At 50.5% G+C, this 20370-nt stretch overlaps 3 protein-coding genes across 5 annotated transcripts in view; 1 reads left to right on the top strand and 2 right to left on the bottom strand.

Annotated features, from left to right (window-relative positions):
- Nucleotides 1–363: 363 nt before the first annotated feature.
- On the bottom strand, nt 364–8781 carry Gal3st4 (galactose-3-O-sulfotransferase 4). Of its 3 annotated transcripts, XM_057765489.1 has the most exons (5): nt 8694–8764; nt 7968–8134; nt 7146–7461; nt 6646–6949; nt 364–1806 (listed from the first exon to the last, which is right to left on the bottom strand). In XM_057765489.1, the coding sequence occupies exons 3-5, from the start codon at nt 7268–7270 to the stop codon at nt 805–807; spliced, it is 1431 nt and encodes a 476-aa protein (XP_057621472.1). In that variant the 5' UTR covers nt 7271–7461; nt 7968–8134; nt 8694–8764; the 3' UTR covers nt 364–804. The 3 variants fall into 3 exon arrangements, with proteins under 3 accessions (XP_057621472.1, XP_057621473.1, XP_057621474.1); XM_057765490.1 differs by lacking the exon at nt 7968–8134 and having other exon boundaries at nt 8694–8781; XM_057765491.1 differs by lacking the exons at nt 7968–8134; nt 8694–8764 and adding an exon at nt 8520–8652.
- A 1444-nt stretch (nt 8782–10225) lies between these two features.
- Gpc2 (glypican 2) lies at nt 10226–15866 on the bottom strand. The gene is made up of 10 exons (XM_057765774.1): nt 15701–15866; nt 14881–15039; nt 14251–14573; nt 13467–13547; nt 12662–12824; nt 12353–12483; nt 12050–12196; nt 11830–11969; nt 11574–11743; nt 10226–10621 (listed from the first exon to the last, which is right to left on the bottom strand). Exons 1-10 carry the CDS (start codon nt 15864–15866, stop codon nt 10362–10364), a joined length of 1740 nt encoding a protein of 579 aa, XP_057621757.1. The 3' UTR covers nt 10226–10361.
- Nucleotides 15867–16651: 785 nt separating this feature from the next.
- The window catches only part of Stag3 (STAG3 cohesin complex component), a 32048-nt gene continuing 28329 nt past the window's right edge, over nt 16652–20370 (top strand). The window contains exons 1-3 of the mRNA XM_057764718.1: nt 16652–16687; nt 17635–17787; nt 19220–19316. Coding sequence (XP_057620701.1) covers nt 17645–17787; nt 19220–19316 — 240 coding nt within the window. The 5' untranslated portion in view covers nt 16652–16687; nt 17635–17644. The remainder of the gene's footprint in view (nt 16688–17634; nt 17788–19219; nt 19317–20370) is intronic.

Raw genomic sequence — 20370 nt, 5'->3', positions numbered from 1 at the left:
GTGGTGGCGGCGGTTGTTTTTGGTGGTGTGTGTCTGTATTATTGGCATCATGAGCCTCAGCCTGAGGCTAGTCAGTCGTTTTACCAATGGGCTGTATTCCCAGCCTTGAGGAAATATTGAAAGAAAAGAAAGAACGCTTTCCAGTCCAATTTCTATCCAACAAAAGAGTCTCCATCCCTACCCCTTTGAGAGCCCTACATAAAGCACATAACTGGGGCCTGGAGAGATGGCTCTAAGGTTGAGAGCACTTGCTGATCTTGCAGAAGACCAGGGTTTGGGTCCCATCACCCACCCACATGGTGAGTCACAGTCATTTTTTCTTTCTTTCTTTTTTTTTTTTTTTGGTAACTACAGTTTTGGTACTCCAGTTCCAGGAGACCTGTGGGCACCAGGCATGTTGTACGGTACACATTTATACATGCAGGCAAATTACTTGTACACAAAAAAATAATTTTTTTAAAAAAATAAGTAAATGTTTCATAGCATTTATTCATCCAACAAATATCTTCACAGTGAAATCAACACAGCTCCATAACAAATATTTCATAGAGAACTGGATGTATCATGCCCCAACTTTCTCTGGCTCACTCTTCTTTTGCCCCTCCAGCGGGCTTTGGGGGAACTGCTACATGAACCTGTCTTGGGAGACTTGAAGAGACCAAGTGAGCAGCTGGGGGTGGGAGGCAGCTGTTGCTGGAATTCCTACAGAAAAGCCAGGCGGCTCAAGTCTCACCTTAGAGCAAACTTCCTGTTCCTTCCAAGGGAAGGGAAGGCCGTCGTGTGTCCTCATTTGTCATCCCATGCCTATGGGGGCAGTAGCCTTGAGGTCTTGAGAGGCAGGGAGACTGTAGGGGGAAACTGCTTGGCATCGAGTTTGTCCTTGTACTGCAGCTCAGGGGTAGCCAAGCGTTCACATTCCTCTTGGTCTTTTGGGCTCAGTCCGCTCTGAAGTACGTAGCCCAAAACTTTAGCTGAACCGAACTGGAAAGGACGGAGCTTTACATCGGTGATGTATTTGGGGTCTAAAGCCTCACCTCCCATCAGGCAACGTTTAGCCAGAGCTTCTCTTCGAGCCCGGAGCTCAGCCACAGCACGTTGCAGCCGGCTGCGGCCATATTGCTCCATCCGCGCCCACAGACTACGGTTGAAGTGAGTATAAAGAGCCCAGTCTAGGTTATTCCAAGCTCGGGCCCGTGCAGTCAGCTGCTGATCTTCACCATTCAACACACTCTTGTTGGCAGCCCCGAGCCTCTGCTCACCTCCAGCCTGGGCATTGTGCATGAAGCCCACAACGTCATCCAGACTCCAGCACAGGGCATCTGCCAACAGAACCAATGACTCGTCAAAGTACTCGGCCACCATGACCAAGTCAAAGACCGAATCCAGCCAGGCCAGACCCCACTGGATAAAAGATGAGGGCCGGAAATCTGAAGAGGCAAAGCCGGCTGGCTGCTGGTGACTGTTAGCAGCTGTGGTCACAGGCTGGAAGAGAGTTCCAGGGCCAGCAGCAGAAGGCATAATATGTAGCTGGAGGGGGCTGGGGTCCCTGGGTAGATGAGGACTCACTCTCGTCTCTGGGGGGAAGGGCAACCCAAAGTCGAACCATAGTAAGTTGCGGGCATAGTGGTTGCCACGGCCCCCGGGTCTGTAGAAGGCTCGAGGATTGGACAGGAAGGCAGCCAAAGAAGGTGCCTTTCGGAAGGCTGATGAGGTTGACTTGTAGTAGGAGAAGGCAGAGCGGGCTAGAGCCGCTGGGTCTCGGACAATGGAAAAGAAGAAGCTGTCAGAAGGCATGACCTGAAGTACCTGCAGAGGAAAGAAAGAGCAGACACAGAGAATGCTTGACTGAGTAGAAAATAGAAAATAAGTACAAAGTAAGGCTCTGGTGAGTCCCCTCGGAACTCTGCCCCCCGCCCCCATTAAGGTTCCCTAACTAGCTGGGTGTGCTTGGGGGAAGTTATGTAACACCTCTAAGACTCAATTTGCTTCTCTGCAAAAAGGAAGTAAGTCAGGGGTTCCCAGGTGAGGAGACGAATATATGAGCTCTAGGTCATTCATTGTGTCGTCTTTAGTTGATAAAAACTCTCAAACCTGGGGCTGGGGAAATGGCTCAGTCAATAAAGTGTTTGCCACACAAGCATGAGGACCCCAGTCCATACTCCCAGTACCCACGTAAAAGCCTGGCACAGTGGTGCTCACCCATGAGCCCTGTGCCAAGGAGGCAGAGACAGGGCCATAAGCCCTGGGAGCTGGCTGGCACACACCTAAAACCTCTAAGGACCAGACTTGGTGTTTACTTCTACAATAAAAATCCATTTGTATTCAGGTTTTGCGTGTGCATATGTGTCAGTGTTCATGTGGACTCTGGGGGAGAACCTCAATTTCTCAGGCATCATCCACCTATGTTTTCAAGACAGGATCTCTCACTGGCCTGAGTGAGAGATCAACCAGGCAAGGCTGACTAGTCAGGGAGCCCCAGGGACTCTCCTATCTGCCTCCTCCCAGCTGGGAACACAGAGTCTCTTCCATGAGTTCTGGAAATCAAATTCAGGTCCTAAAATTGCTTGCATGGTAAGCATTTTACTGTACCTCCCCAGCCCTATCCCCTTTTTGAGATAGGGTCACATTTACACAGCCCAGGGTGGCCTTAAGGCTCAGCCACCTGAGCATTGTAATTACAGACAGGTGCCAACATGGCCAGTACACACACACACACACACACACACACACACACACACACTCCTGTTAAATGCCTTTTCTGGGACTCTTAATCACAGCTTCAAGAAAGCAATTGGCTGAGGCTCCTCAAAATGGAAGGAGGGAGACAGCGGTGGCAGGAACTGTGTTCTCAGGCCAGCCCAGGATGGCTGCCACGCAAGGCTCTTCTGTAACTCCAAAGATCTTGGAGAACAAGACACTCCTGAAGTAGGGCACTGGTGGGAGGTGGGGGGAGGGCAGGACAGTGCTGGAAAATGGGTAAGACTAAAGTCTGGGATGTGTCTATTACTCAACAGGTATCTTGAGAATCAGGCTGTAGCATAGCCCTGCAGACTGATTGATGTGTTATGTTAATAGTTCCCACACTCCCCGAAGGTATCTACCCTGAAAATGACTTTTATCATGGAATCTAACCTTTCTGTACCACAGTGGCAATTGGTAATAAGTCTGTCCTTAAGGAAGTTTTTAAAAATGAGGATCAGGGGCTGGACAGATGGCTCAGTGGTTAAGACCTTGTATGCTGTAATTGTGAGAATCTGTTCAGATCCCAGCACCCAGGTAATGAGCCAGGTATCTCTGCAAATGCCCGTAAGCCTGCCTCCAATGGGGGCAGAGACAGGAGGATCACTGGGCTTGCTGGCTTCCAACCTAGCTGAGAACCTGGCCCCATGTTCAGGGAGGGACCCGGGACCCTCCCTCAAAGGAACAGGCAGAGAATGATACCCGAGAACTCCCTGCTACCCTTTCTAAGTGTCCTTGAACATGCATAGGCACGCATTGTCTCTCTCACACACAAACAAATCTTCAGATGAATAAAATAAATACAATTGGGTCAATCTCCAAAATGATAATAGGAACTTATTTGGAATTTATGCTGTTATGCTACGCATCTGGAAACTATATGAGCAAGGCCCCAAATCAGCAACAAGGCATTCCTCAGTCTTTAACCATCCCTCCGAAAAGAGAACAAATGGTTACATTTCTCATATCATCAAGAAATTTCATTCCCCAAACTCCTATACCACCCCCCTCAGCTCTGCAGGAGACAGCCAGAGAAAAATGACCATTTGTGAATGACCATTTATAGATTTGAGAGTGGGGCTACATAGCAAAACAGACTGAAAATTTACTGAGAAAAAAATTGATTTTTTTTTTTTTAAAGGAGCTACGATAGGCTGGGGCTATGGCTCAGTGGCTAAACGGCTGCTGCACAGGTGTGAGGACCTGAGTTCGGAGCCCCAGCACCCATGTAGGTAAAGCTAGACATGGGAGCACGCCTCTGTTATCTCCAATGGTGAGGAGGGAGGTGGAGACAGGTGAGTCCTCAGAAACCAGAGACCGGCTAGCCTGGAGCACATAGCCACAAACTGCAGAAAAGACCCTGTCTCAAATGAGGTGGAACATGAGAACTAACACAAGGCCGTCCTCTGACTCTTTGACAGCCACACATACACTATGGTATACACACGCTTGGCTCAGTTATGGACACACATCCTATAGACGAAGTTTTCGTTTTTAAGAGTTATGCTTTTTTTTTTTTTTTTTTTTTTTTTTTTTTTTTTTTTTTTTTTTTTTTTGTATAAGCCGAGGGAACTAGCTCTTGTAGACCAGGCTGGCCTTGAACTCACAGAGATCCACCTGCCTCTGCCTCCTAAGTGCTGGGATTAAAGGCGTGCGCCACCACCACCCGGCGAGTTATGCCTTTCTTTAACTAAATGTTTTTCATTTTCTTCCTTAATATGGCAACGCCCAGAGGGCAGAGCCTTTGAACGCTGGCTTTTTTGGAAAGCAGATGGTAGTTAACTCTCCCTGGCATCAAAAATAACCATTCCCAGTTCTGCCATTTGCTATTTGTGTGATTTTGGCATTTCACTGATGTCATCAGAGCCTTTGTGTCTTCAGGTATAAATCTGGATTAGTATACATGGAAGAATGTGGAAGTGCCTGGAACACGGTAGATAGACCATGACAGTCATTTCTCAGCCATTAGAGGATCCCAGTGCAGTGGTCACTGGCCCACTCTTAACGGTAGCCCCTTGTTATACAACAGTGGCCCCTTGGTGCCCCTGACATCACCTTCACTTCCTCAGCTGTCTCCTCTTCTGCCTTCAACAAGGGTGTACCGGGTGTGGTGGCTCATATATGTAATCCTAGCCCTTGGAAGGCTGAGGAAGGAGGATAGCCAAGAATTCAAGGAAAGCCCAGGGTACACAGCAAGAGCCTGTTCCAAAATAAAGTGTTTGGGCAGTCTCCGCTATTCTATAAATGGCACACACTCTCCTGATACACACGTGTATACATAAATCATCATGTCTTTGTGATGGTTTGCTTCCTCTAAGAACGCCCAATCTGGGCTGGGGATATAGCTCAGTGGGAAAATGCTTGCTTAGCGCACGTGGGGAATCCCTGGATTCAATCCCTAGTACTTCATTAAAAAGCAAACAAAAAACACCAAGAATATTTGATGGTTACTGGACACTGTGGCTCACATCTATAATTCTGTCACTCTGAGAGACTGAGATAGAAGTACTGCCATGAGTTCTAAGTCATCTGGGCTAATGTTGAATGTCATAATGGTAACTATCACACACACACACACACACACACACACACACACACAGTTCCCCTAGAAGACTGTCTGAGCTGGAGAACTAACTCACTTTGTAGAGTGCTTGCCTAGCATTCACAAAGTGCTGGGTTCCATCCCCACCACTGTATAAACTGATAGTGGTTTGTGCCACCTGTACCCAACACTAGGGAGATGGAGGCAGAAGAATCAGGAGTTCAGTATCATCCTCAGCTAGTTTGAAGCTAGTCTAAGCTACATGAGATGCAGTATCAAATACAGACGGACAGACAGATCCAGTATCAAATATAGACAGACAGACAGACACATGAAAAAGCAGGAAGCATAATAAGCCTTTTCTCAAAAACCCCTTCTGATCTTTTAAGTTCCCCGCCCACCACATGAACCTCTCTGTTCTCCTGCCAGGTGCTCCTTATCCCTCACGGTGCTAGAATTAAGGTGTGAGCCACCACGCTCAGTGCCCGTGTGCTTTCTGTTTCTCCCAACAAGCATTCACTGGTTTAAGCACGTGAGACAACGTGTTCATCTCTCTGATAAGATGCCTCCTTTGGGGTCAGAGCTGGGGTCTCTCTCGTTGTTTCTTTCTTTTTGAGCTAGAGGTATCGTTATATAGCTCAGGTTGACCTTCAACTATTTTTTAAGTTTTTGAGATTGGATCCTTCTGGTTCCATCTCCCAAGTGCTAGGATTATAGGTGTGCACCTCCATACCTGGTTTATGTGCTGCTAGGAATTGAATCCAGGGCCTTATACATGCTAGACAAGCAGTCTGTCAGCTGGGCTACATCCCTAGTCTGATCTCCAGGAGCCTCCTGTCTCAACTTCCCAAGTTCGGGAATTACAGGTATATACCATCATACGTTCAAAATGTCCAACTCTTCTTCCTGTTGAGGGCTTAACACAGAACTGACATGAAGTTTCAAAACGTGGTTTTTACCCATAACCCCAGCACTAGGGAGAAGGAAACAGAATAATCCTGGGGCTCGCTGGCCAGCCAGTCTAGCTGAATCAGTAAGTTCCAGGTTCAGTAAAAGACCCTGCCTGTCTCCAAAGCTAAGGTGGAAAGTAAGATATATATCTGGAGTTGACATCTGGCCTGACATCTGGCCCCCACAAGCACACACATCCTCCACACACAGATCCCACAGGAGAGAGGGAACACTCTAGCTCTGCCCCAGGCAGAGGACACTTCGAGAAAGAGCAGCAGGAAACCTCACCTTTATATCCTAGGGTCCAGTTTGTGTGTGAGCCCCCATACCAAGGATGAACCCCTCTTACAGGTCTTAACCACAAGCCTGAGATTTCTTGTCCATTCGTCTCCACCCTCCCTGTACCTCCTCACCTCTTTCAGGTTGAATCTCATGTGGTGACAGAGGATATGGAAAGGCTTCTTGGTGTCTGAACTCTGGGGGTGGTAGCCTTTGACCTTAGAGGCCTGGAAAAGCTTTGGGTAGCCAAACTGGTAGTGGGCAGGCAGGGCAAAGCGTAGCCCCTGCTGGTCCCCATAGCGATGAAGGAGATTGAGCACAGAACTGCTCCCAGATTTGTGTGTCTTCAAGAACACAAGCCGCTGTCGGGGGAGGCAAGACTTAACAGTTGGTCCCAGTGAAGGGATCCAGGACTGTCGGAGCTGCAGCCCCGGTAACCTGGAAAGAGAAAGGAAGCGGAGTGTCCTGTCCCTTGCCATTGTGTGGAACAGGTGGGTCCTTGTGATGAATGGGCAGTAGGAATGCCCCCCACCCCAGCATTTGCCCCCTAGAGTCACACATCCCCATGTGGGATTAAGAAAGAGTAGGTTGGGGTGGGGTATAGTCGGAGAGGCAAGGCAGGATGGGTACTCACCTCCTTTGGAATGGTCCCCCTAAGAGCTGGAGGCCAAATCCAATGGTCATGAAGACTCCCAGAGCCACCCCCAGGCTCCGAGGTCTCCAGAGCCTCATGGTCCTGACAGGAGATAGAGGACCCATGTGCCACAAGGCAGGTGACACTAGGCAGGAACAGAGCCCGGGCCAAGAGCCATGGGTGGCAGAGACAGCTGGAGTTGGCTGCGCAACCGTGGAAGACACCTTTTGGAGATCAGGGGCTCATTCCCCAGGCCTGCTCGCAGCCCTGGTTGAGTCTGCCCCCTGAGTTAGCAGATTTTTGCCTCTGTCAGCGTCTAGAAGGGAAATGAGGGGGGAAGGAGAGGAGTCTAAAGAGAAGGGCAGAACCTTTTCTTCTTCTGCCACTGAGACCTGAAGCAGGGATGGTGAGTGGCCTAGGGGGTGTGTGTGTGTGCGCGCACGCGCGCGCTCATGTGCACCCTTTACACCAGACCCTTATAGATGACCTGACATCTATTCCCTGTTCTGCCAAACTTGTTTGTCTTCAGCGCCCCCCTCCAACTCTTTGACTGTACCCCTCTCCCAAACTTTGGATATTTGAAAGGGAAGGAGAGAAAGTCAGGACCCAGATCTCAAATGAAACAGACACCAAATGAGATAGAATCTGTTTGTTCATGACCTTTCCATCAGGGCATTGTCAAGCCAGGTCCTGGCTGCCTTCCGAGTCCCTCCGTCGATCACAAATAGGAATGAAGAACCTCCCTCCTTCTTGAGCTAGTTTAGGGGGAAACTTTAGAAGGGAATGGGGTCGGAGGAACCAGAAAGGAAAAGGTTGGGTAACCTGGAGGAGAAAAGGGGGCTGGTGGACATAGAGGAGTGATGTGAGTCACTGCTCCTGCTGGCAAAGCTGTTTTTCACTCCACCAAGGCAGACCCCAAGTTCTAAAAGGGGCTGGTGGAAACGTGGGATGACAGAGCCCCTGGATGCACCCCATTCCGCTTCTTAATCCTATCAGTGCAGGGGGGGGGGAGAGAAAGAGAGAGAGAGAGAGAGAGAGAGAGAGAGAGAGAGAGAGAGAGAGAGAGAGAGAGAGAGAGAGAGAGAGATTTTGATTGATTTTTTTCCCCAGGCCCTAAGCTTCCTGATGAATTTGGATTTAGCTCCACATTTTCAGATCACACCCTACAATCAAAGATCAAGGTCCTTCCAGCAAGCGTTGACAGCCTCCTTCCCTGAATTGCCAGGGTGACCCCAAGCAAAAAGAATCCAAGCTTGCTATCCAGGGACTCGCCTCCTTCTGGCATTATCCCCAACTCCTCCTCCACCACAGCCCCCAGAATTCAGCCAGCAAACTCCTGTATCCCCGAGCTAAACTTTATTTCCTCCCATTCACCTCAAGCTCTTCTCATTGCCCTCTTCCCGGCTCACAGTCCCCTCTGCAGCTTTGGTGACCGCTTCATCTGTCGTCAGCCCTTTGTTAAGGGTCTTCTGAGAACCCTTCAGGTCTCCTTCCATAAATTCAAAGGTCCCTCCACTGGTCCCAGCCTCAGCTTCTCTAGCCACTCACCAGGCCACAAGGAGAGCAGGGGAAAAATCAGGTCGGGCTGTCCCAGCCACCGCCCGGCTCCTCGGATCAACTTTCCCTACAAACTTTTCTCAGCACCCAGACTCCTCCCCCTCCCCTCCCTTTGTCCCGCCAGCCCAAGTAGCTGCTAACTTGCTTGCTTGGGCATTGATCCGTTCTCTCTGGGTCTCTCCCCTCCCTGCCCCTTTATGCTGCTTTACCAATCTACCGGGGAAAAGATACCCTAGTCTGCCTTTGAAATGGCACTTCTACCCTCCTTTCAAGAAGGAATCAATTACTTTTTTTTTTTTTTGACTTTCCACAAAAGATTTATTCAGGTGTATGTGAGAGAGAAAGAGACAGACACACACACACAGAGACAGAGAAGACAGCCAAAGTCTGTCAAGAATTGTCACTCTTACCCCGAAGGCAAAGGCAGTGGAGTGTTAACATAAATAGACCTGGTGTTCTGCACATTTTACAGCTACTTCCTCATGTGATTCCTGTTTGATCTTCTCAATTCTTTCTCAATAGGCTAAGATATTTAGACCTCAGGCTTGGGAGATCTGGGGTTGTTCCTTAGGGCTGCTTGCTCCCAAGGAACCGACTTCAAGAGGCAAGAAGCAGGCAGAAACTGAGCCAGTTACAGATGCCCAGGAGGGAAATTAAAGAGTATGGAAACAGACTGTAAGAAAAGCACTTGCTCCACATGCATAAGAACCCAAGTTCAAATCCCCTGCACCCATGTGAAGAAGTCGGGCATGGCTACAAGTGCATCTGACTGTAACTCCAGTGATACGGGATGGGTGCGGCATAAGAGGCACACTGGAGCTTGCTGGTTGACAGCCTAGCTCCAGATTCAGTGAGAATGCCTTCTCAAGGGATTAATGCCCATAAAGAGTGAAACAGCAGGACAGATTTCCTCCTCTGGCGTCTGGGTGTGCACATGCACACACCACACATACACGCACATGTATAAAAAGCCACACGTATGGTCCAATGAATTATTATTTATTTACCTATAAACACTGACTTTAACGCTGAAAGATGAAATGGAAGCTTGTGAAGGATGTGGAGGGCAAAGGTCATAGGATGAGCCCCCCTCCCCCACTTAAGAAACAGATGCTTTTAAAGAGTCAACAGAACCCCGGTCATCTCCCCCATCCCCATCCTCTGGCCCACTGTCAACACCTAGCTTTTTGTGTGTGTGTGAGTTGTGTCCCCAACTCTCAATCCTCCTGCCTCAACCTCCCAAATAATGGGTTTACAGGCATGTGACCTCACTCCCAGCTAGGTTTATTTGTCCATCTTCAATACCAGGTATCCCTCATGCCAATAGCCCCCCCTCCCACTTCCAAGTTCCTTCAACCCGTTCCCCAACAGCCCACCCCCTGCCTTTTACATCAGTGAGCCCCACACCTTAAAAGAGCTGAACCACACTCCCTTCCTAAATAAATATCCCCAGTTCCCAAATGAAAAAATAAATATTATGAACACCCATCTGCCTCCAGCCCATCAATGGGAAACTCCTGGATCTGGGGCCCCAGCCATTCACCCACCAAGTCCCTTTCTACTTCTCTGTAGCCCCCTTCCACTCCTCCTCATGCTCAGCTGAGAAAGGTGGAGAGGAAGGGCCATTAACCCTTCTGATGCTAGGGCACCCCTCCCTGGTTATCGAAGTCCAAGCAGGGTCAGGGCTGAGGGAAAGAGGATGATGATGAGTGGAACATGGGGACCAACAGACGATCCCAGATTCCTGCTCCTGCCCTGGTTATATCTGGCACTGCCACTTCCTCCTTTGACCCCAAGGCCATCCCTTCGAGGAGGGCGAGGTGGCCTTGCAGGCCTGGCTGGGGGGACCACAGGCGCTGCCCCAGCTTTCCAGTCATCTGCGTACTGTTGTCCCCCTCCGGAGCCGCTGGCGTCTTCATCTGTGCAGATGGAGAGGAACGGGCCGATGCAGAAAGGAGGAGGAAGAGAGGTAGGAATGATGCATATGGGAGGGGAATTGAGGCAAGACACAAAGTACATGTTTGTATATATAGGCATGCACGAAAATGTCAAAATGAACCCCATTATTTTGCATAATTAATATACAAAAAAAGAGATAAAGAGAGGCAAGAGAAGGACACACATAAGAGTAATGGACAGGAATGCCGGGGGAGGGAACGCACAACCAGAAATCAGAAGCCAGACATGGAGATGGGACAAGGTAATGAGATGGGAAAGCCAGCGTCAGGAAAAGGACAAAAGTGGGTACATCAGGAGAGCAGACAAGAAGTCACAGAGAACAAAAGCAGAGAAACGGGCGGGGGAGGAAGGGGCAGGGAGAGTGACCAAGACAAAGAATAAACCATGAATGTTTGTTTCTCTTTTTGGCTAATCTGGGGGTGGAAGGCAGCCTAGTGGTACCACAGCTAGCTTCTCTGCCCCCCCCCACTGCTCTTTACAGTAAGTTTCCTCAGTGTTCTCTGTGGGAATGTTTGTCTTCCACTGCAATCAAGGATGGAGACCTTTGGGAGGGGTTTAAGTGAATAGGAATGACTGAAGGAGTTAATGGCGGGGCGGGGCTAACGGGGCAATGAGAGGGACAAGGGAGATGGGCGGAGCGGAGGCGCAGTGGGGGGTGATGATGTCAGGGGCCACCAGGAGTTCCAAGAGCGGGTACTTGAGAGGGCCATAAACGGGCAGGGAGGTGGTGGGCTGGGCTCCAGAACAGTGAGCTGGCTCTCAGCAGAGGTAGAAGTTAGAGGGCAGTGGGCGGGACTTGAGAAGCAATGGGCAGGCCCCTAGGGGAGACTCGCTGGATACTGTCCCTAGGCGGGGGGGGGGGGGGGGGGGGGGGGGGCAAGGGGCGGTGCCAAGTGGGTTTCTGGGCCTCACCGGCATCGTGCATGTCAAGGTCCTGACCCAGGGCAGCCGCCTTCATCCGTGCCGTAGCTGCTCTGAGATGTAGCCTCCGCCGCCGCGTCGGGACGTCGGGGTCAGAGGGATCCAGCTCCGGATTGCGGAGCTGCTCGTTCAAGGAGCCCACGACCACAGGCGACAGATACCTGAGAACACAACACCGCGAAGGCTCCCGCTGCCTTCCTTCCCTCTATCTGCTGCCCGACTCCCGCCACCACCGTCAGAAACTCACCGGCCTCTCCCAACGCCAGTCCAGCAGGGTGCCGCCTCCTGCGAGAGGTCTGCCGCCATGCGGGAGTCCCCGCACACGGTCACGGGCAATCCGGCCCAGAAGCCCCGCACGCGGCCAACTCTCTCTCGGAGCTCCCCTACCTGCACGACGGAAAACAAAGCTGCAGCGCGTCCAGCGCGGTCGCGCCACACCCACCTGCACCCGCAGCTCCTCTACACACCAGGCGGTGCAGATTAGTGCCCGCCGCCGTCGTTGGCCGTTCTTCCTCGGCTGCTGCCCTCCATGGGCGGCTAGCCTCTTCTCGGGGCGCTGGTGCTCGGCGGTTACGAGACTGCACTGGATGCGGGGTCCCGCATTCCTGAAATACCTGTGCACAGGAAAAGACCCCAATACAGCCACTCTGAAGCAAGCCACACTGTGCCCCACCCCCGAGTCTACAGTCTCCCCACATGACCTATTGTCTCTGACACTCACACCGAAAGCCACACCTCACCCCTACCCTTCCACCCTTCCCTCTCTATACCTTGGCTGACACCTTTACACTGTTTTCCTGCAGGTGCATCAAACCTTCTGAGATCTTCACCCCAATGGACTCAGCAGCCAGTTCAAAGGAAAAGGGTCCCTGGAGTTTCTCAGCCAACAGCAGGAGACCATCTTGAGGGAAGGGGGTAAAGAGAAAGTAGAGGGTATGCACCGAACCAGGGCATTCCCACAAATCTCACTACGGCCTTAGGAAAGAGCAATTTGCTTGCGTGGAGATGGTGTGTGTGATTAAATGAAAAGCCCCCTCCCTCTTACCCCCCTTCCCAGTGTGGTTCTTGAGCCCCCTCACCCAGATATCCGCCCCATTCAGGCTCCAGTCCCCTGCTGCTGAGGCAGCCATGGGCCACATTGAGGCAGAAGCCCCGACAGGGCATAAGCGAGGGGACTCCCCGACAAAGTGGGCAGCCGATCAGACGCATCAGGGCCTGCCTGCAGCCTTCCAACACGGGCACCTGGTGGGTAGAGAATGGGTCTGGGCATCCATGAACACCTAGGCTGCCTTAGCAAGCCTGGTGCTGGGCACAGAGAGACCAGAGATCCTGACCCACCTCCCCAGGCTATCTGTTGGAAGCTGGATGTGAGCAACTGTGGCTGGTGACCCCATATGGCATCCGGTGACACCACCAGACTGCTACAGGGCTGGGCTGCAAAGGGGAGAACCCAGTAGCAAGGTTGCTGATTCTACTCCATGAGAAGTGTTTGACTAGGGTGTTACTGGGGAGGAGGTGGTAAGGACAGAGTCAGGCCCAAGAGTGAGCCCAAGATGGCTGAGGAGAGATGAGGGAGGCAGGAGGTGAGGTTAGGACAGGACCAGCGATGCAGCGAGGCCTTCAGCTGCAGGGAGGAGGGAGGGGGCACCGAGGGATCACCATAATCTTGAACCGCTATGGAAATGAACAAGCCCTCCAAGACCAGTAGAAGGTGTCATCAGAGGATCAGAGACCCAGTGGAGGCCTGACTCTGGCCTGCCTTCCTGATGTACCCTGGAACACCAGAGCCCAGGAGCAGACAAGGGACAGCTCTAGGCCTCTCCTGCCAGCTGGTGCCTGTCTTCTTCACTCTCTGAGCTTTGTCCATTTCAGGTCCCCGCTAACCTTAAGGGCTTCGCTGACCACATTTCTTCCGGTCTCCAGACCCTGGACCAAAGCCCGGGCTGCCACCAGTGCCCGGGTTATCTGGGAAAAAGAAGGTGAGGGGGGAAAAAAAGCCACAAAAATTATTATGAGTTAGGCAAGACTGGAGCTGAGAGACAACAGGAGGTTCGGTTTGTGGGGTTAACGGGGTGGGTACACTGTTGGGTGATGTAAGAAGGAGGTTCAATAGCTCCAAAGGAATTATCGTCTAGAAGTATTGGGTGTTTGGGAAGAGCTGGTAGGGTTGTATGGAACAAGGTTTAGAGCTAGAATGTGTATCAGAACACTGAACTTCGAAGGAGGTGTGGAGTCCAGCATTACTCCTCACTGGCTATGGGACTTCCTTGGGAGCCCCATTTTTCTCCTTCAGAAAGTAAGGATGCTCTTATTTACCTCAAACAATTATGGTGACAATCCAATGTGATACCATGGACTGCCCAGCTTATGCTTAACTGGATCACAGGAAGTCACTGTGTAAGACATAGAGACAACTAGCTGGGGACGGAGGGCCAAGTGAATATATAAAGTAGGGCAAAGAATGAGGGTGGGCATGTAGTTACAGGAGACCAAGGAACACTGGTCAGGCATAGGTGACCGTGACTTGAGAAGGGATCACCAAGCCAGAGAAAGGCTGAGGTGCAGGGCATAAGGTCAGAGGTGACATGGGCACAAAACGGGAGACTGTCTTGGAGATGATGGCTCATAAATTAGGACACTAGGTCAGAAGCTGCTGGGACCCCCTCACCTGTAGGCGGAGGCGGCGGGGTGAGTCCCCGAAGGGCTGCAGAGAGCCATCAGCAGTAGAGGTGAGCCGAGTAAGGCAGAGCAGGAAGTCAGGAGGAAAGCTGTACTGTGGGTGCAGCAAAGGGAAGGCTCTCTCCAGAAGCTGTGCCCAGAAATCCGCCAAGGTGTCATCTAACCCCTCGCCAGACTTCTCATAGTAGTCCCGCAGGCCAGAGAACAGACTATTGAAGATGGTGGCGTGCTGGGAATACAGGCGACCATAGGAATGCGAGAAGAGCTGGGCCAAAGAATGCTGGGATATGGACAGCATCTCCCGAAAAAACTCTGACAAAGGTGGAGGGATGAGAAGAGGGAATAGGGAGGGGGAGAGCAGAGACAGGGCAGAGACCGGAGGGAGTGAGGAAAAGAGGAGGCAAAAGAGTTAGAAAACTGAGCAAGTCAGAGATCTGGCAGACTAGGAGTGAGCAGGGCAGGGGCCTGGAGAGAATGCAGAGTGGGAATTGGAGCCGGGCAGGACTGGGCAGTTGGGGGGAGCTCTGGGGTGACTGCAAGAGGTGGGGACAGGGGCTGGGTGGGAATCATCAACATAAAGAGGCGTGGAACCCATTTGGAGACCCCCAAAGGTCCTCACCATTAAACTTTCTATGCCGGGCAGCGAGTGTGTGAGTCAGGAAGGAGCCACTGTCCTCCACCAGGCCACGGAAGGTGACCTCAGCATCCCTGATCAACTTCTGCTCCGTCTCACTGGAACAGCAGGTGTACTCCTGAGGACAGATCTGAAGGTGCTCACCTGGGCAGAGGAAACGGGGAGGAACAGTGGACAGCGAGGTGGGATATTAGGATTTTCCCTCCATTTCCCACCTGTCTCAGGAGGCTGGTCATTCTCTTCCACCTGCCTGGCCGCCTTTTTCTTTGTCTGCCCCTTCAGCCCTACCTGAACCCTCCTTTACCGTCCCTCGCCCACCCCAGTTCACCGCTATTTGTCATGGGATCATCTATTTGACAGCTGCCTCGAGGGCCAAATTAGTGACCAGGGTATCTTCAGGTGACTCTTCCCAACAGGACAGACGCCACGCCTCCAAGGATTAATGGGACGTCCATGGGATGAAGAATGGGGTTTGTAGGGGTGGGGTTACTCGGTGAGCAAAAGTATTATTATAAAAAATGCTCACAGAAATTGCAAGGGAATTCCTGGCTGCTAAGAAAGCCACTAACGGGTATGCTAATTACAGAGAGGGAATTCCTTGGGTGGGGATTGAGCGAGCGCTATTATGTGAGCAGCGGGGTTCTTGTGATCCTGGTAAGGAAGTTACAGGAGGAGAAGAAAGATGCCTACGAGATGAGACAATTATCACAATGGTCACTGAAAAGAAAGAGTCATTGTGAGACGGGGAGGACCCGTCCCCGCCCCCTCCCACCCCTGACTTTTTAGTCTTCCTCTTTCTTCTCACCTGAGATGAGGGAGGGAGGGATGAGAGTTAAGCTATATCCCCGGGCTCCCAGCACCTGCCGAGTCTCTGCACAACTCCGGACGACCTTTGCCTCACTCCCAGGTCCCGGACCAGGACCGGGACACAGAGGGAGCAGCAAAAGCAGGAGAGGACGCAGCGCGGACATAGCTGCTCTCCTCCCTGGGACGGGGTAAAGTGGGTCCTAAGGAGGAAAGGAGAGTCCACAGAACTCTCTAGAATTCCTTTCTCGGCCGCGGGACGTCTCGAAGAACAGAGAAAGAGCGTGCCCCCCAAAACTGAGCAACCCCAGCACGGTAGCTGGACCAGGCGGCATCTGCGGAGACAATGGGAGCCAGGGAGCGGGACAGGGGGCGGGGCCCGAAGCGGGAGTTCGCCAATGATGAGAAGAAACCGGCCTCGGGGGCGGGGTCAGAGGAGAATTGAAGCCAATGTGGAAGGGGAGCTCGGCAGGGGGCGGAACGCGGTCGCACAGCGGAGGTTGTAGAGGTGGAGGGGGCGGGGGATGTGGGATGTGGCCCTGAGGAGGGGCGTGGCTTTCTCGCTCGAAAGGCGGGGCTTGCGTGAAACGGAGCCTATTGCAGTTGAGAAGCCGGGCTGAAGGCCGTAGCAGAACGCTCAGCCAATGGAGGGGGAGGCAGAGGCGCAAAGGAGGCGTGGCCAGGGTGGAGCGACCCGCTGGCGTTCGAGCCCACGTGACAGGAATGCATGCCTCCCGCCTGGTGGCTGCTCGAAGCCGAGCGCGCCGTGTGAGCGGAACGTGTTCAGCACGAGCTTACGCTCCTCTGAATCTCGCGACACTTCTCAGCCGCGCGAAGGACAGTTAATCTCGCGCCTGCGCACAGTGGATCTCGTGCCTTCCCGCGTTTTTCGAGACTTACCCGCCCGCCTCCTGAGGAAGAAAAGCCGCGGCGGTGGGCGTCTCTGTCAGAGGCGGGATGTCCACTGAGGCCTGAAAGGACCCTGGAGGTGGTGGCCTTCCTTCACGCGTGTGCATCCATCGCCGACAGTGAGGTTGCCCCTTTGAACCCACAGTTAGGCCGCGTTCCGACCCTCCTGCCCCTCTGCCCCTCGGTCCTCGGCACCTCTGTGGGGTCCACTATGGAAGCCCCGGAGAGGCGAGTCGTCTCCCAAAGGGAAGTCCCCCTAAGCTCGAACAAGCTTCCTAGGGTCCGCCTTAGACGGCGCTTTCTGGAAACAGAATGTGCACTTTCCTTTACCCTTCGTAATGTTTCCGGCCTAATTCAAAGGACACCTCTATCTATCTCCGAATCATCCAGAGCTCCAGGAGGCGATTTCCAGAAATGGAAATCTGAGGTGCACTACTGAGGTCTGCTTTTGTCAGCTAAGACTCATTCTCTTACTCCAGCCAGTTTATGGCCGCCCCCTCCAGTGAAAGGGATTCATGCCTAAAACTGCTCCGGTGTAAACCTACTTATTTATTAGCCTATTTATTTATTTATTTGCCTGTACTGATGATTGGACCCCAGGTCTTAAACGTGTTAGCCTAGCCTTCTACCACTCAACTATAATCCCCAGGTGTCTGTCTGTCTGTCTGTCTGTCTGTCTGTCTCTCTGTCTCTGTCTCTCTCTCTCTCTCTCTCTTCCTCCCTCCCTCTCTCTTCCTCCCTCCTTTCCTCTCCCCCTCCCTCCCCCCCCCCCCGTTTATTTTGAGATAAGGGCTTACTAAATTGCCCAGGCTAGTCTGGAATTGATTCCATAACCGAGGCTGGCTTTGAATTTGGTGACCTTCCTGCCTCAGCCTCCCAATTAGCCTGCAGCATCACCACCACCCCATTCAGGTTTCTGTGTGCCCACCCTTGATGCAGTCGTGACCTGACACCCTGTCCTGGGCGAGAAAGTGGTCGGGGCAGGGCTGGAGTGGGGGTACAAACACCCTTTCTTTTCCCCTGCAGCTGGATTAACATGCCCAGTCTGTGGTCACCCTCCTCAGACAGCGTGTCTTCCCCAAGTCAGAAGTCTGTGGGAAGTGCACAGAACGCCCTGTCTCCTTGTTCCCCCACCAGTCTATCCTGTGATGATGGGAGCTCACAGGATACTGCACAGCGGTGAGCAGCTGGGAGAGAGAGGTTTCTGCATTTTTGGGCCCCTTCTATATCCTCAGCAGCTCTCCTCTCTTTGTTCTCCTCTCTTGGTGATAGTATGTGTGGGACTGTAAAAATATCAGAAACGCTGTATGAAGCTGGATGTGGTGAAACACACCTGTGATCCCAGAACTTGGGCGTGGAGGCAGGAGGATCAAGAGATTAAGGACAGCTGTGTAGTGATTTTAAGCTAGCCTGGATTGCATGAAACTCTGCGTTCAAACAATAAATAAAAATAAACCAACCAAACAAAAAATGGGTGGCAGGGAATAAAAATAAACCAACCAAACAAAAAATGGGCAGCTGGAAAGGGAGAAGAGAGGAAGGGAAGAAATGCCATACTGGTTCACACTGGGGACTCCTCCTAGCACGGCTGTCTTACATCTTACAAACATCAAGAATAGCATATCTTAATTGTAAGCTGAAAGGGCCAGCCCTGGGGCTACATAGCAAGACCCTGAAAAAGAATAGAGTACACGTCTAGTTTTGAGTTCATCTTGTTAGCCAAACCTGTCTTGGACATGTAGCAGTGCTTAGCATGTAGCCGTTGCTAGTGTGCTAGTGGAAACAGGGAGTGAGGACTGTATAAATAAAGAGTGCTTTATTTGTTGTTGAAAATGTTTTTTTTAGTTGGTGTCCTGTAGTTCTGTGATCTATGATTCTTACAGTTTTATGAGTTTATTCTGTGAAGATTATAATAGCATGTTTTATTTTGTAATCTTTTTAGAGAAAAAATCCATCTCATACACCATTATCTTTATCCCATTTGTATTAATTGGCCTTCTCTGATTCATTTCTGTTTCTGCCAGTGCTATTATCAAGGACTAGATTATATCAGCGCTATGAACTTGAATCACTAAGGTTATGTTTCAAGGATAAACTATAACCCCAACTACACATTCATCTATTTATGTATGAATGATAAGTTATTCCTCAGCCATATAGATTTTTCTGCACACAGAGTGGTAGTCTGAACATTCTCTGAATACCAGCTGTCTCATTCACCTGTTTCAGTTCCTCATTCTAAAAAAAAAAAAAAGTACATTTATTTAGGTGTATATGTGCATGCCACAAATATATACATGGAGGTCAGAGGGCAACTTTCAGGAGTCAGTTTTCTCTTTCCACCAAGGGGCCCCAGGAGTTGAACTCCAAGGTCAACAGACTTTGGTCGTAAGTGCTCTTACTTGTTGAGCCCTCTCATCGGCTTTTGGTTGCTCATTTTTCATCTCTACTGCTTTGAAGTGTTTTTTTTTTCTTGCTCCATATCTCTTAAAATTTAAATGTTTTTCTCATGTAGATGTGGCACAGTTAGAGGTTAATAGGAATTACAGTTAATTCTTTATGTGGAAGGAATGGGATGATACAAGGAAAATCATACTCTTACTAGGAACAGTCCCTCTGTATCAACTAGTGAAGATAGTGACTTTGAAGACCACTCAAGACGCAATGCGAGGAAGAGAGCACCGAAACGACCACTCAAAACTTCCCCAGTGAGTCCACTTTATTTTTTTCTTTTATTGATTTTTTTAGGTCTACATTTTTCTCTGCTCCCCTCCCTGCCTCTCCCCTTCCCTTCAACCCTCTCCTGAGATCACCCTGCTCCCAATTTACTCAGGAGATCTTGTCTTTCTACTTCTCATGTACATTAGATCTATGTATGTCTCTCTTAGGGTCCTCGTTGTTGTCTAGGTTCTCTGGGATTGTGATTTGTGGGCTGGTTTTCTTTTATGTTTAAAAACCACTTATGAGTGAGTACATGTGATAATTGTCTTTCTGGGTCTGGGTTACCTCATTCAAAATGATGTTTTCTAGCTCCATCCATTTGCCTGCAAAATTCAAGATGTTATTTTTTTCTGCTGTGTAGTACTCCACTGTGTAAACGTATCACATTTATTACCCATTCTTCCGTCGTGGGGCATTTAGGTTGTTTCCAGGTTCTGGCTATGACAAACAATGCTGCTATGAACATAGTTGAGCACATGTCCTTGTGGCACGATTGAGCATCCTTTGGATATATACCCAAAAGTGGTATTGCTGGGTCTTGAGGAAGCTTGTTTCCTAATTTTCTGAGAAATTGCCACACTGACATCCAAAGGGGCTGTACCAGATTGCATTCCCACCAGCAATGAAGGAATGTTCCCTTTTCCCCACATCCTCTCCAGCATAAGTTGTCATCAGTGTTTTTGATCTTGGCCATTCTTACACGTGTAAGATGGAATCTCAGAGTTGTTTTGATTTGCATTTCTCTGATGACTAAAGATGTTGAACATTTTAGACATTTTAGATTACTCTTTTGAGAGTTCTATGTTTAGGTCTGTCCATCGTTTTTTTTTTTTATTGGATTGTTTGTTCTTTTGATGATCAATTTCTGGAGTCCTTTGTATATTTTGGAGAGCAGCCCTCTGATGTGGGGTTAGTGAAGATCTTTTCCCATTCTGTAGGCTGTCGTTTTGTCTTGTTGACTGGGTGCTTTGCTTTACAGAAGCTTTCAGTTTTAGGAGGTCCCATTTGTTAATTGTTTCTCTCAGTGTCTGTGCTGCTGGG

This window comes from Chionomys nivalis, chromosome 3 (assembly GCF_950005125.1).
Source record: "Chionomys nivalis chromosome 3, mChiNiv1.1, whole genome shotgun sequence".
In the NCBI taxonomy this organism is placed as follows: Eukaryota; Metazoa; Chordata; class Mammalia; order Rodentia; family Cricetidae; genus Chionomys; species Chionomys nivalis.
The sequence above is the reverse complement of the archived record's forward strand: the minus strand, read 5'-3'. Positions and strand labels throughout refer to the sequence as shown.

Bases quoted from the DNA above. Each gene is read 5' to 3' on its own strand.
- Gpc2 (XM_057765774.1), bottom strand. From the start codon at position 15,866: ATGTCCGCGCTGCGTCCTCTCCTGCTTTTGCTGCTCCCTCTGTGTCCC. The intron at 14,574-14,880 runs GTGAGGACCTTT...CACCTTTGTCAG, and splicing joins CCGGCATAGAAAGTTTAATG to AGTTTTTTCGGGAGATGCTG. The intron at 12,484-12,661 runs GTGAGGGGGCTC...CCTTCCCTCAAG, and splicing joins TGAATGGGGCGGATATCTGG to ATGGTCTCCTGCTGTTGGCT.
- Gal3st4 (XM_057765490.1), bottom strand. From the start codon at position 7,270: ATGGGTCCTCTATCTCCTGTCAGGACCATGAGGCTCTGGAGACCTCGG. The intron at 6,950-7,145 runs GTGAGTACCCAT...TTCTCTTTCCAG, and splicing joins GGGGGACCATTCCAAAGGAG to GTTACCGGGGCTGCAGCTCC. The intron at 1,807-6,645 runs GTGAGGAGGTAC...TTTCCTCTGCAG, and splicing joins TGAGATTCAACCTGAAAGAG to GTACTTCAGGTCATGCCTTC.